Source organism: Gymnoscopelus microlampas, assembly GCF_963454915.1.
Source record: "Gymnoscopelus microlampas genome assembly, chromosome: 2".
Taxonomy (NCBI): domain Eukaryota; kingdom Metazoa; phylum Chordata; class Actinopteri; order Myctophiformes; family Myctophidae; genus Gymnoscopelus; species Gymnoscopelus microlampas.
In genome coordinates this window covers 46,667,050-46,679,555 of record NC_139939.1, presented here as the reverse complement: position 1 = coordinate 46,679,555, position 12,506 = coordinate 46,667,050, and the positions used below count along the sequence as shown (strand labels likewise).

Below are 12,506 nucleotides of genomic sequence, written 5' to 3'. Positions count from 1 at the left end.
CGTGTAAGGACGTGTGGAGACGTTTTCTCCAGAGAGACCAGCTTCCCGTTGTTTCCATTGGCTCCAGACCGGACCACAACCCCCCCTTACAATAGTTTCCACAGCACTTATCAGTCTTACACCTACAGTACTACAGCTCAATGTTATTTGCAGCCAGTGATCTCAAGTGGAAGTAGTCGCGCCTGGGCCGGGTTCCAACACTAAATTGAATAAGATCTTCTCACTCACCCAGTCCACTGAGTTGACAGGACTCAGATCCCCCTGCTGCTCCTAGAGAGAAACAAGAGTAATAATAATATGGTTATATTTTCACAATAATGTGTCATTTCCATACAGACAAAGTAAAATATAGGGAATTCAAGATAAGGGAAAACTGTAAATACAAAAAACTAAAAATGAAGACAAAAAAAAAGAAAAGTAGGATTGAGGTCAAGTGGGGGTTGGAATGAACTGTAATGAAGAGAGAGGGAAAGTTTGAGAGCCTTACTCTTGACAGTAACTGTAGCCATGCAGGTCGCCTGGCCATGTTGGTTGGTTGCCACCGCACTGTACTCAGCAGTATCACTCACCACACACCTGAAACAAGGCCAAAGTGTCACCATTTCACTGACAGAAGCATGTGGATATGTACACACGGTTTCATCAAAGATGCCCTATTCTTCCACAATTACAACTCTAATCAGACAAGTTGGGGGCTGCATAGATGAATGGTGAGAGAGCCCGCCTGGGGAACCGCAGTCCCCAGTTGTCCCAGGTCTGATTCCAAGTCTGGCCAGCAAAGTGTCCTTGAGCAAGACACCTAACCCATAACTGCTCCGTGCCCCTTGTGGGCAGTGATCAGCTGGGTTGAGCTGAAACCTTATTTACCCCGCAGGAGCAAGTACTGTAGGTCAATATTATTATTAATATTAAGCCACCCATCCGATGCATCCTCTGTATTTGAGTGAGATCAAGAAAACATGCAGATATTTGTACCATTCTCTGTACTTGCTTTTGTGGGGTATTAGAATTAAACTTGAGCAGTGGAAGATGATGTCACAAGAACTCAAAATAGATTCCACTTTTTGCCATTGTGTGTGTAGCATACAGTATGACCTCAGTGCATGGCCATGTATGTGTTCTCATGTTGGCCATGTGTTCTCATGTTCTGAACAACTGTCCTTGCCTCCACCTTTTCGAGGCTGACAATACCCTCGTAAAAACAAATGTTGGATTTTATGACACAAGGCACCGGGCTGAGCCTTGATCTCGTGCCGTAGGAAAGCAGGTGAGGGAGGCCACACCAAGGCGTAGTGCACTATTAATGACCAGGATGCAAGAGGAGCCTCAAGGGTGAGAATAGAAAGGAGAAATGTGACCTCCTCCCCTCTGGAAGGAACTATTTTAAAGGCAATGCGTTTCCTCGGCTGGGAGAGAATAAACTGTACCTATCTGGGCTAATCTTTTTTCCAAATGGACTTCAAATGGTTGTTTTTCCATCGGCAAAAGGAAACAACTTCAATTTGAAGGAGGACAGGCTTTTTGAAAAAGGGACATTAAGTGAAGTCTCCTTATTGATCCTGTAACATACTGTAATAATAGAGGACATATTCAATGTGGTTGAGAGAGAGAGAGAGAGAGAGAGAGAGAGAGGGTAGGAGAGAGACAGAAAGAGAGAGAGAGATAGAGAGAAAAGGAGAGAGCAAGCGAGAGGGAGGAAGAGAGAGGCCGGGAGAGAAGGGGGGAGGATTCCACAGCTCGAATGACGCAAAGGTCAGCATTTCGGCACGAACAGCTGAGCTGTCTTGAAGACGAAGGGGGAGCCAGCATGCTGGGCTGTCTTTGGAACCGGAGTCTGACTTTAGACTAAATAGGGGATGCAACCTCTCTCACTCACTCTCGCTCTCTCTCTCTCTCTGGCTGGGTGGTTCTCTCTGATCAACCTTCAGAGCAATCTTTTCTATGACATACTGCAAGGGAAAAGGAATTTATGTTCCAATATGACATAATCAACATATGATACAACTCCTATACTCGTACAGTGTTTGTGTCCCCTGAACAAGCGCTGGTACACAATATCTACAAGTTCCGAGTTTGAGGTCATGCAATCTCAGCTGCCAACACCTCTCCCAGATCCTTACCCTGACCATGATCACATCAAACCCATGCCGTAAACGTGACCATCTCCAACCTGATGCCTAAATACAACCATTTCAATACCTAAATGTAACCATGTAAATGTAACCGAATGCCTATACCTAAACTCAAAGCGGGTGACAGTACGGGTACAGTATATTTTTGTGTAAAGTGTAAAATAGCAATTTCATCCAACCAGGAGAGGGAACTCATACAGGGTACAGAATAGACAAGCTAAATTGGAAGTGATGAAACGGAACAAAAAATTAGCAGACAATATTGGAATTGGAACACTCTAAAGGGTTAGGGTTAGATATATAAAAATATAATAATATATAAATAAAATATATAGTCAGTTTATTAAGGAGCTGGAGAGATGGGGAGACCACAGCACAAACTCTAAAGCAATGATTACTATCAGAATTAGAATATAGAGCTTTAGCTTTATAACAAAACACTTTACAGCACCTTTAACCATTTCTAACCTAATGCCTAAACATTTATAAAAACAACCATTTCTGTATAAAAATGTACTTCTGAGATTCAAACCTTGGCTCATGGCTAGCACATTACCCTGCCATCACAAGATCCAACTAAATCCAGTGTTACAGTTGGTCGACCTAACCATTTCTATGTCAGTTTGTCAGTGGTAGACAAAAGTGCTCATCACCAGAACTTGAGTTCAAGGAATATATATTTTGAAATTGAGCTTAATTGGTTAATTCATAATGTATTGTTGTAAGTTTGGGTCCCGGGGATCCCTTCCTAGAAATGTAGAGGAGTCAAAAGTACAACAATATTTGTCTTTGAAATAAGTGGAGTGAAAGTCATAAGTTTCCCAAACAAATACTAAAGTAAAGTACAGATACAAATTTGTTTTACTTAAAGCTGCACTATGTAACTTTCCTCTTCTACCCCGGATTTTAACCCGGTTTCCTGCGTAAGGGCTGACATTTTTACCATTGAGCTAATAGAGCCTGCCTGCTTGCTTGGGGGATAAATTGGATCTTGACCATCAGGTCGAAATTCAACCTCCCCACAAAATGCAACCACCCCAATTACATAAGTTACTGTATATAGTATTAACATGCTCTACCATACAGATTGGACAAAATTACATGTAATTCATTTTAAAAATGAAAAGTTACATAGTGCTGCTTTAAATACAGTACTCTAGTAAATGCACATTACACTCCACCACAGCTGTGTGTGCAGTGCATCATGAGTATACATGGTCCTGCTAGTTCAGGAGCCACCACATTAAAAAGAAGGTTTGATCACAGTTCAACGAGTCACATACCTGCTAATGACCAATCCGTGCACTCCATACTTGTTCTCAACCTTGTACTTTCCTGGTATACTCAGAATGTCAATAGCGACTCCATTCTTGCACCTGAAAAAAAAGAAAAATCAGTGTGGTTGTTGTTTCAATCAAAATACTAAGCTACTTGTGACATTGTGTGAATTGTTGGTCCAACAGTAAACATCGCTATGCATATATGTGTGTGTGTGTGTGTGTGTGTGTGTGTGTGTGTGTGTGTGTGTGTGTGTGTGTGTGTGTGTGTGTGTGTGTGTGTGTGTGTGTGTGTGTGTGTGTGTGTGTGTGCGTGTGTGTGTGTGTATGTGTGTGCGTGCATGCGAGGAAAAGGTCATGAGGTCACCAACATTAATAGGTTGTTTCCTCTTGGGAGCATGAATATGCACAGCCAAGTGTGTATCTGAACAACTAAGCATTCAGGAGAAATGCTTATAGAATGCCATGTGGTCACCTAAATTAATAGATTTATTCCTCTTGGGATCCAGAATGTGCACAACAAATTTGCTGACAAAACTGGCCATGGTTTTGCGCAATTTTCTTGGTCACAGACGGATAAACAGAACCTGCAGATTTTTTAAAGCCAACATTTTAACTCAAATCTTTGCTTCTGGGGATTCTACAAATGTCTTCCAAATCCTAACAGTTTTTTTGGAGGTTAAAAACACAGCTAGTCGGTTACGTTCATAAGCCACACCCCAGCATTATAGAGAGTGTTCTAACCATTTGACAACAGGCGCCGGGTAGCCCTGCACGGTGCAGAGCAGTTTGATAGGAGTCTTCTCCCACACAGTGTGGGGCCTCAGCGCCACCAGGAAGTCGGGCATCCTGTGGACATGCTCGTGCAGCTCCACCTTCTTGTACATCATATTCTTAACCTGAGGAGAGAGCAAGTCGTACCAGTCAGAAGAGTAGAGTGAAATGTACGTAATATTTGACATGATAAATCTGTATAATCACTGTTCATGTTCAACTGTATGGGATGTTCCTGTTGTCCTCCTAACATACAGTAAACAGTGGTGGAAGACGTGTTGTGATTTTTTACTTAAGTAAAAGTAGCAATACCACAATTTACTGTGTTACGAGTAAAAGTCTTGAATCCAAAATTTTCTCACTCCCTCCCTGTATCTAATTCTCTGCCTCCCACGATTCCCTTTGCGCTGACGTCAGCTTTCTCCATATATGGGCATGTGACATCACATCAGACACAACAGAAGTAGTGCAGTACTTAAAGGGATATTTCACCTATCGATTAGTCACCCCATGGAGACTTGAATTTGTTTTTGTCACATTCCTAAGCCAATAATTTGATGACCAGCGGACCGGTAGGCAGCTGTTCCGGTAGGAGACACAAAGTAGACTCTTTGTGTCTCGTACCGGAACCGCTGCCGGTCATCAAATTATTGATGTGACAAAAACAAAAAATATCCATGAATTCAAGTCTCCATGGGGTGACTAATCGATAGCAAAATTGTCATTTTGGGGGTGAACTATCCCTTTAAAGGAGTAGTTCACCCAAACAATTACTTAATTTCTATCAATTATACACCCCATGAAACATTGAATTCATGGAGATTTTTTTTGTTTTTGTCACATTCCTGAGCCAATAACTTGATGATAATAATAAAGATGCTAATGTGTCCGGTAGGAGACTCAAAGGAGACTCTTTGTGTCTCCTACCGGAGAGACCGTCGGTTATCAAATTATTGGTTTAGGAATGCGATAAAAACAAAAAAATCTCCTTGATTTCAATGCTTCATGGGGTGTGTAATTGATAGAAAATAAGTATTTTTTTGGGTGAACTACTCCTTTAAGGAAATGTACTTATTACTTTCCACCCACTAAACATACGTGTCAATATGTAATATGACGCTGAGATCAATTTGCATCTGCATACATTCTACATAGTCAAACATCATATCAGCACCTGTAATACTATTCCTATGCATTGATGTGATGTTTAAGAACCCATGTTTCAATGAGTGATGACGATACATTAACCAGCTAGAATGTATCGTTAGTGGTTCTAACCCTCAACCTTTTCTGGATCAGGGCCTCACTTGAAAATCTCAAGAGTATTTCCACTGAGCCGCACCAATCTGGCCGCTTAACACGGCAGCCGTTATGCTGCCGTGTTAAGCGGTCAGAGCATGTTTATCTTGATGGTCAATCCATCCACTGGGCCCCGCCCGACGCACAGGTTGAGAATCGCTGAGCTAGAGAGCACTTTTACTTCGATTCAATAAGACATGTGGACACACGATAGCATCATCATTATCTACAATGCTCAGCACTGCAGCCACACACATCATCACAACTCCAATCTGCTTAGCCCATTCAATCCACCAACGCATATTGTGTGTCATTTTAGATTTTTCTAGTTATAACCATTATTTCATACTTTGGGCTATTCAAAAATAGCAGATATACAAGCTCATAACGCGGCACTCTATGAGCTTGTAGATAATTTATTTTTAATCGTGAAAATTTGTGCAAATCTTTGAATATATTTTTTAACTCAAATCTTTGCTTGTTTTTTTTTGTTTTGTTTACCTATGTTGCTATTTATCAGTTGTTCTCAAACTTTTTCATGTCAAGGACCACCCAAAACGATATGTATTTGGCCGCGGACCCCCATCTCAAAATATTTTGTTCCAGGGACCCCCACCACAAGCAAAGATTTGAATTAAAAATGTATATATATATTCAAAGATTCGCACACATTTTCACAATATTTTTTCAACAATAGCCATACCGCTATCAGCTTGTATATCTGCTATTTTTGAATAGCCAAAGAAATCTAAAATGACACAGATGCGTTCCCGGATTGAATGGGTTAGAGCAGACAGAGATTTGAGAGATTATATCGCTAAGCCCGGAAGCAGGTGATGAAGTCATCATATTGAGTCCACCTTTAATCTCGGCATCTTCCGTTACAGAATATCAGCGATGCCAGCACTCAACACAGCCTGCTGCATGGGCTAGTTGTCTAGTTTTAAGTCGTCGTTGCCAACTACTTTGGCAGATGACAGATGACAGATCTGACATCAAGTTTCTCTTCTGTATTAAAAAAAATGATTTGGGTGCTGGCAAAGGTTTTTTTTAACGCCTAATTCTAACCCTAAGGAGTTCCAAAACATTGTATAACTATATATATCACAGTTTGGCAGTTGAAAAGCAGTGTTCAATGTTTAAATACTTTAAAAGGAGATTTAAATATTAGGTCTTAAATGGATAGTTCACCCCCAAAAATATTTTTTTTTCTATCGATTAGTCACCCCATGGAGACTTTTTAGTTTTTGTCGCATTCCTAAGCCAATACTTTGAAATTATTGGCTTAGGAATGCGACAGAAACTAAAAAATATCTGTCTCCATGGGGTGACTAATCAATAGAAAAGATTTGTTTTGGGTGAACTATCCCTTTAAGTCCATATCAGGCCTATCTCGGTTAAACATAGATATAAAATAGCAATATTACTTAATATTACAATAATTTTGAAAGAGGAATACGTCATAATTTCTAGCAAATAATAATCAATATTTATCAATTAAACTATAATCTACAGTTACTGCAGAGTGAAATTGCGAACATCATACTCAGATTTTCTGTTGAAGTGTTAAGCCTAATTTTATAGTGTGACAGTGAGACTATAGCCATGGCTCATGGCTAATGACTCATGGCTTACTGTTGCTCATTGCTCATGGCTCATAGCACTGTAAAGCCCAAAGGTAGCTGATCTACAAGCTCGAAAGGCGTTTTCGGCGCGCCACACTGGCCCACAACCAACGCATAAATCCCAGCATAATGCCCAGAGCTATGAGCCATGAGCAATGGCTTGTCTCACACAGCATAATATTAAGCTTTAAACTGTCACTGTCTTGGCGGCGCTTACCTCTCTGCTGAGAGCAATATTATCTACTTGGGCCTTGGTTGCCATCCTCATGCGGTGTAGTTCCTCTTGGATAGCTTGGAGACCTTTTCCAACATGGATGGATACCCGCTGGTACTCTTCCACCCCCTCAGAACTCCTACAACAGCAGAATTATAATGATCAACTACACACAAAGAGAGACACACAAATATACATTCTCACCCTAAAGCCGAATTTTAAATGACTTTGACTGACCTGAATTACTGTACTTTGTTGCTCGCTTACTTTATGTTTACTTCCTTTAAACTTTATATATTGGGCTTAAGTGTCACTGAGGTTTGAAATGTCAACTTTTTTTCAGTGCTGGTTATCTGGAAACTATACAAAAGTCTTATCGAAAACCAAGCAAAAATGATTACTGGATTTGTCTTTTTTGCAGAGCTCCCAGTGAAACTCAAATCATTCACACGTTGAGAGTCATTAGGTCATTAGGTTAAAAAGAAATGCATATTATAGTCCAGAAATGTTCAATACCCTGGCAGAGGAAGCTCTAGATTTCTGGTACGCTAACTTGGGCCTGACTTTATTTCCCAATTCCCAGCGGTTCAGCAGTTAATTAAAATGACAAGTCTTGCTGTGCCTCAACACTTTCAAATGCATTACTCGAGAATTGAACCAATTTCTTTTCAGTTTTTAATTGTGCTGTTCTCTGGCCTTGGTTAGCGTCAACAAACACTGTCATGGGAGACTTTTATTACTAAACAAAATCAAATACCCTGCAGCCGGTTTACAGCAAATATTACAGAATTCCCCACAGTATGACATCATATTTGCCAGATTCAAGTGTGCATAATGCGATACGTGGTCTCCATGGTATCCCCAGGAAGTTATCTTGCCTAAGGTCATCTACAGACTGTAGTTTCGTTTTACCTCACGACTAAAATAAGCATCACAGATGGTCGCTAGGGGCGATGGCCAAGTGGGAACTCACCTCTGCCGGAACGGCGGTATCGTGTATTCTGGTTCCGCCATAGCCCCTGTGGCCTGAGGCTGCTGATGGATCACCGATTTAGAGCTGGATTTCCTGTGGGGATTGTCAATAACTGTGAACTATAGCCGTTAAAGCGGAACATTCACATTTAAGTTGTTATTCCACATACATTTAGGTATACAAATATCCCAAATATTTCTGACCTGTTTTTCTGAGTTTGCATTATTTGCACTCAAGTTAAATGACAATGTCAACCAATGCAGATTGGTTGAAATGGTTGAAATTGTTACTGTATGTAATGTATGTATATTTGTATGTAACTATGCATGTATGTCATTTGACAAAATAATTATATTTTCTTGTCAATTGTAAAACTATCAGTTGAATGTCTACTTCAGCAAGAATAACAACATAAATGTAAAATGTACTAGTAATTCCCATTAAGCCAGATAAACAAAATCCAAACTTGCTGCCACCTCCCCACTCAAGATGAACCGGCTTTAGATGTTGAGGTGTGGCCCCCTTTGTAAGGAGCTGCACCTCAAGTTTACAGTTGATTATAGACACAAATAAAGTCAAATACATCTCAATGACATCTACAAACAGATTATACAGACTGTGAACAAGGATTAATCCTTGTCCCTTTCAATGGAATTGTGGAAATGGAGATACAATTGTCAAAAAAGAATAATACTACTACTTATAAAACCCTCACAGACAGCAAATGGTCCAGAGACAAGCCCAATTCTTCTCTAATTCACTTGGTGGTTTCAGTTGGAGTGCCTGTCCACAGGTATGCCGATTGGCCTCAGATGTGGGTCATGTTCAGGGAGGTGGTTTCAACCTACTGTATGACGATGCAAGTCACGACACTATACACGACATCATGGCAGCCCGCAGTAGCCTGCTTATGTATCAGCTCACAGGAACAGAAAGAGGCCCAGCTGGGCCCAACTACAGCCACATAAATACATCATACTACAGTACCTACCAAGCTAACCAAATCTCAGGTCTAGGTTCAAGCATAGCACAAGGCATTATTATGCAAGCCGGCAGAGCTATTCTAAGGGCCAGGATACAATGCTTCTAAAGCAGACTAAAGCAATGGCGATGAAGTATACACCGGCCCTGTGTGAGCCCTCAAACAAGGTCAAACCTTAAACATATCGGTAGGGATGTCCGATATTATCGGCCTCCCGATATTATCGGCCGATATTAGCATAAAAATTGATATCGGGAAAATATCGGTATCGGTTTTTGAAAAAAAACATTTTTTATTTTTTTTTGCTTTATAAATAAGTTACAGGAGTTCTTACTGTATATGGTGTGTGTGATATGAAATTTGAGCTTACCCTAATCCCAATAATCCCTGCATATATCGGTATCGGTTGATATCGGTATCGGTAATTAAGAGTTGGACAATATCGGTATATCGGTTATCGGTAAAAAAAGCCAATATCGGACAACCCTACATATCGGTAGTACTGCCTTTATGTTCCATTAGGTCTAATTACAGACCTCATTATTGCCAGTTAAGGGGGTGTTAAGTGATGTTTTTGTTGAGAGACAGACAAGACAAAGCTCTATTTAGAAAGAGAATGTGACGTCACACCATTGAAAGTAATTGCTGAAAACCTCCAAAGATGGCACCACCTGTCCATTGAACTCAATGGACGGGGTGGGGGGGGGACGGGGGGGGGGGGCGGGGCGGTCACTCGTTCTAAATACTCAAATAGTAATCGTCTCCCCCTGTCTCCAGCAACAGATAATTTATCAGCTTCAATATTATAGTGTTCCAGTTCCAATTCTATCTACAGTTACTTTTAGATTTTGTTTCATGACAAACATACGTATTCATCCTGTAAGGTATCCTATAGGAGGTTTCATTCTTTCATAACTGTAGAACATTAGTAAACTTGTAAAATGTATTTTCTGTTTATAAAAGAGCTGGACAGATTGGGAGACCCCTGTTACTGAACAGTTGCGTTGTTCCCTTTAAGAGATTCTGGCCCCTGCATGCACCACTCAAGGGGGAATTCAGTGGGTGGGTGGGGCGGAATGGAAATGAATGGGCTGTTAGTGCAATTCAAAGATGGATGGATTGGTCGACAGGCAGATAGATGGATTGATCGACAGGCAGATAGACAGGTGCAGTAGGTGGTGTAGAACTGAGATACACAGTAAAATCCTGTGTTCATTCACCCATTTGTAACTCTTAAGAGTACAAATGGAACCAAATTGACCTGTGCACTCTCAAGAGTTAAAATAGGACTCAGAGTTTTACTGTGTAAACAGACATACCGCAGATAGAATAAGATCATGTTAAGGAAGATAAAGACTATATCTAGACATTTCCTGCTGGCTTACCACCACCAGGGAAACACACTACCTATGATAGCGCTATGATGCGTATCTATGGCTCTAACTTACGGCCACACAAGGAGCTGCAGCCTGCAGTGTAAAATATGTCACTCCTTCACCATACCTTACAGTGTGCTGCTTGACAACATGCTTAGTAGTGTGAAGGGAACGAAAATCAGTGCTGATTTGGAGTTTGCCAGCCATGTCTGCAACACTTCACAAGGAAATCTGGTGAAGAGCACCAGGAGACGGTAGAGACATTGGTTTACTGTTGCCTGTCATTCATTTCATCGCAGTATATCATTGATCAATACCAGGCCTAATAACACTCTGAAGTCAACAGATTATGTCAGTGCTGTTGTGATAGCAATACTCGCTGAGTGACATCACTGCTGTTGATTGTCTTTATAACAATACACACACATAATAACCCAGACATACAAGAGCCCACAAGAGATTTGCAGGAAAATATGCACCCCACATAGCTTAAGTCGTTAAAGAGGGACCCTGTCGCCTCCTCTCATTCCATATTACAAGGGCTCAGCACTTAAAATGTTTCACCTTTCAATGCTCATATGCAGCTCATCTATGAATAGCTTTAATACAGTCTATTCCATGGTATAGACTCTATACTATATACAATAGTTCCTCTATACTATAGAGGAACTAGTTGATGTCAGAATTACAGCTGCTTCGCCTATAGTGAGGACAACATGTAATTCTGTAACTTTCAAAAACTTCAATGAATTAATTTAATTAATTCAAAACCAAAAGTCAATTTCCCACACCATTACAATTATATCTCAATTCAGCATAGCTACAGTAGGCCTGCCTCAACACAATAATTTTCACTAGGCCTGTTGCCAAGCTTGATTCTATCTATGATACTGACAGACAAAAATTAACAAAATGGGGTCAGTGACCTCTTCATTCAAAGGCATGTGTTAGTAACAACCGCTCAGGGAAGGTACAGCAGCCTTCTGCTAACAGACTAACATCATCTAACACACACTATTCAATCACTCCCTTCACCAATCATCCTTCCACTAGAACACCATTTGACTGCAGCAATTTTTAAACACTAGCTTTCAATTAGCCTTCGTAATCAAAGCAAATACAACAGTGATTAAATTAACATCCCACGTTTGTTTTCTTATAAATATGTTAGAGGAAGAAGAACACCTATAAACCTTTTTAATTAAGAGAAAATATTACTTACCCCAAGAGATCAAAACAGCGCAAAGCGGTGGCAGACCAACGATGGCACTTGGGAAGCACTTGCTGATGGGAACAAAAATATGACCCTCTGACTGAAGGAATGCCAGTTCCCCTTCAGGCGTCCACCCCATGTATGGACGCACTAAAGACTATATATAGCATTTACACAATTTTTCGGGCTCATTCGCCACTTTGCTCACCGGAGTGCAACAGCTGTTGCAACGAATCGTCAATTTTGAAGGAAAAGCAATAAGCGTTAATTGATTAATGCGATTGTGTGAATTTGCGACGGAAACTAAGAGGGATACTTTGAAGCTTTGCAAAAGATGTGAGCTTGAGGATATAGGAGGATTAATCATCTATTTACCTCAGACTAAGTAATTTTGCAAACCACATGGCAAACATTCAATTTGAAAGCCTAATTGCAATTTAATGTTCACTCATCGTTGTATTGGGACTTGTGGTTGAACTATGGGTTGAACAGGCTGACTGACATTTTAGACATCAAAAAACTTCTTTAATGTTATAGTTTCAGTTTTTCTGTGGGATCATCCAACTCTTATGAGACCTTTTTAGGGTTCTCTCAAGACAAGTTATAACCTCCCTCTGGTCTGAAAACACTTGACAGCAGCA

At 40.5% G+C, this 12,506-nt stretch overlaps 1 protein-coding gene across 3 annotated transcripts in view; it reads right to left on the bottom strand.

Moving 5' to 3' along the window:
- Positions 1-12,003, bottom strand: part of myom2a (myomesin 2a) — a 42,665-nt gene extending 30,662 nt beyond the window's left edge. For 2 of the 3 annotated variants that reach the window (XM_084074255.1, XM_084074254.1), the window contains exons 1-8: positions 11,875-12,002; positions 10,780-10,883; positions 8,295-8,387; positions 7,325-7,460; positions 4,154-4,308; positions 3,416-3,508; positions 488-576; positions 229-270 (exon numbers count right to left, since the gene is read on the bottom strand). In XM_084074255.1, coding sequence (XP_083930381.1) covers positions 229-270; positions 488-576; positions 3,416-3,508; positions 4,154-4,308; positions 7,325-7,460; positions 8,295-8,387; positions 10,780-10,859 — 688 coding nt within the window. In that variant the 5' untranslated portion in view covers positions 10,860-10,883; positions 11,875-12,002. Of the gene's footprint in view, positions 1-228; positions 271-487; positions 577-3,415; positions 3,509-4,153; positions 4,309-7,324; positions 7,461-8,294; positions 8,388-10,779; positions 10,884-11,874 lie in introns of all 3 variants that reach the window. The other variant, XM_084074253.1, reaches the window with a different exon arrangement.
- Between the last annotated feature and the right edge of the window lie 503 nt (positions 12,004-12,506).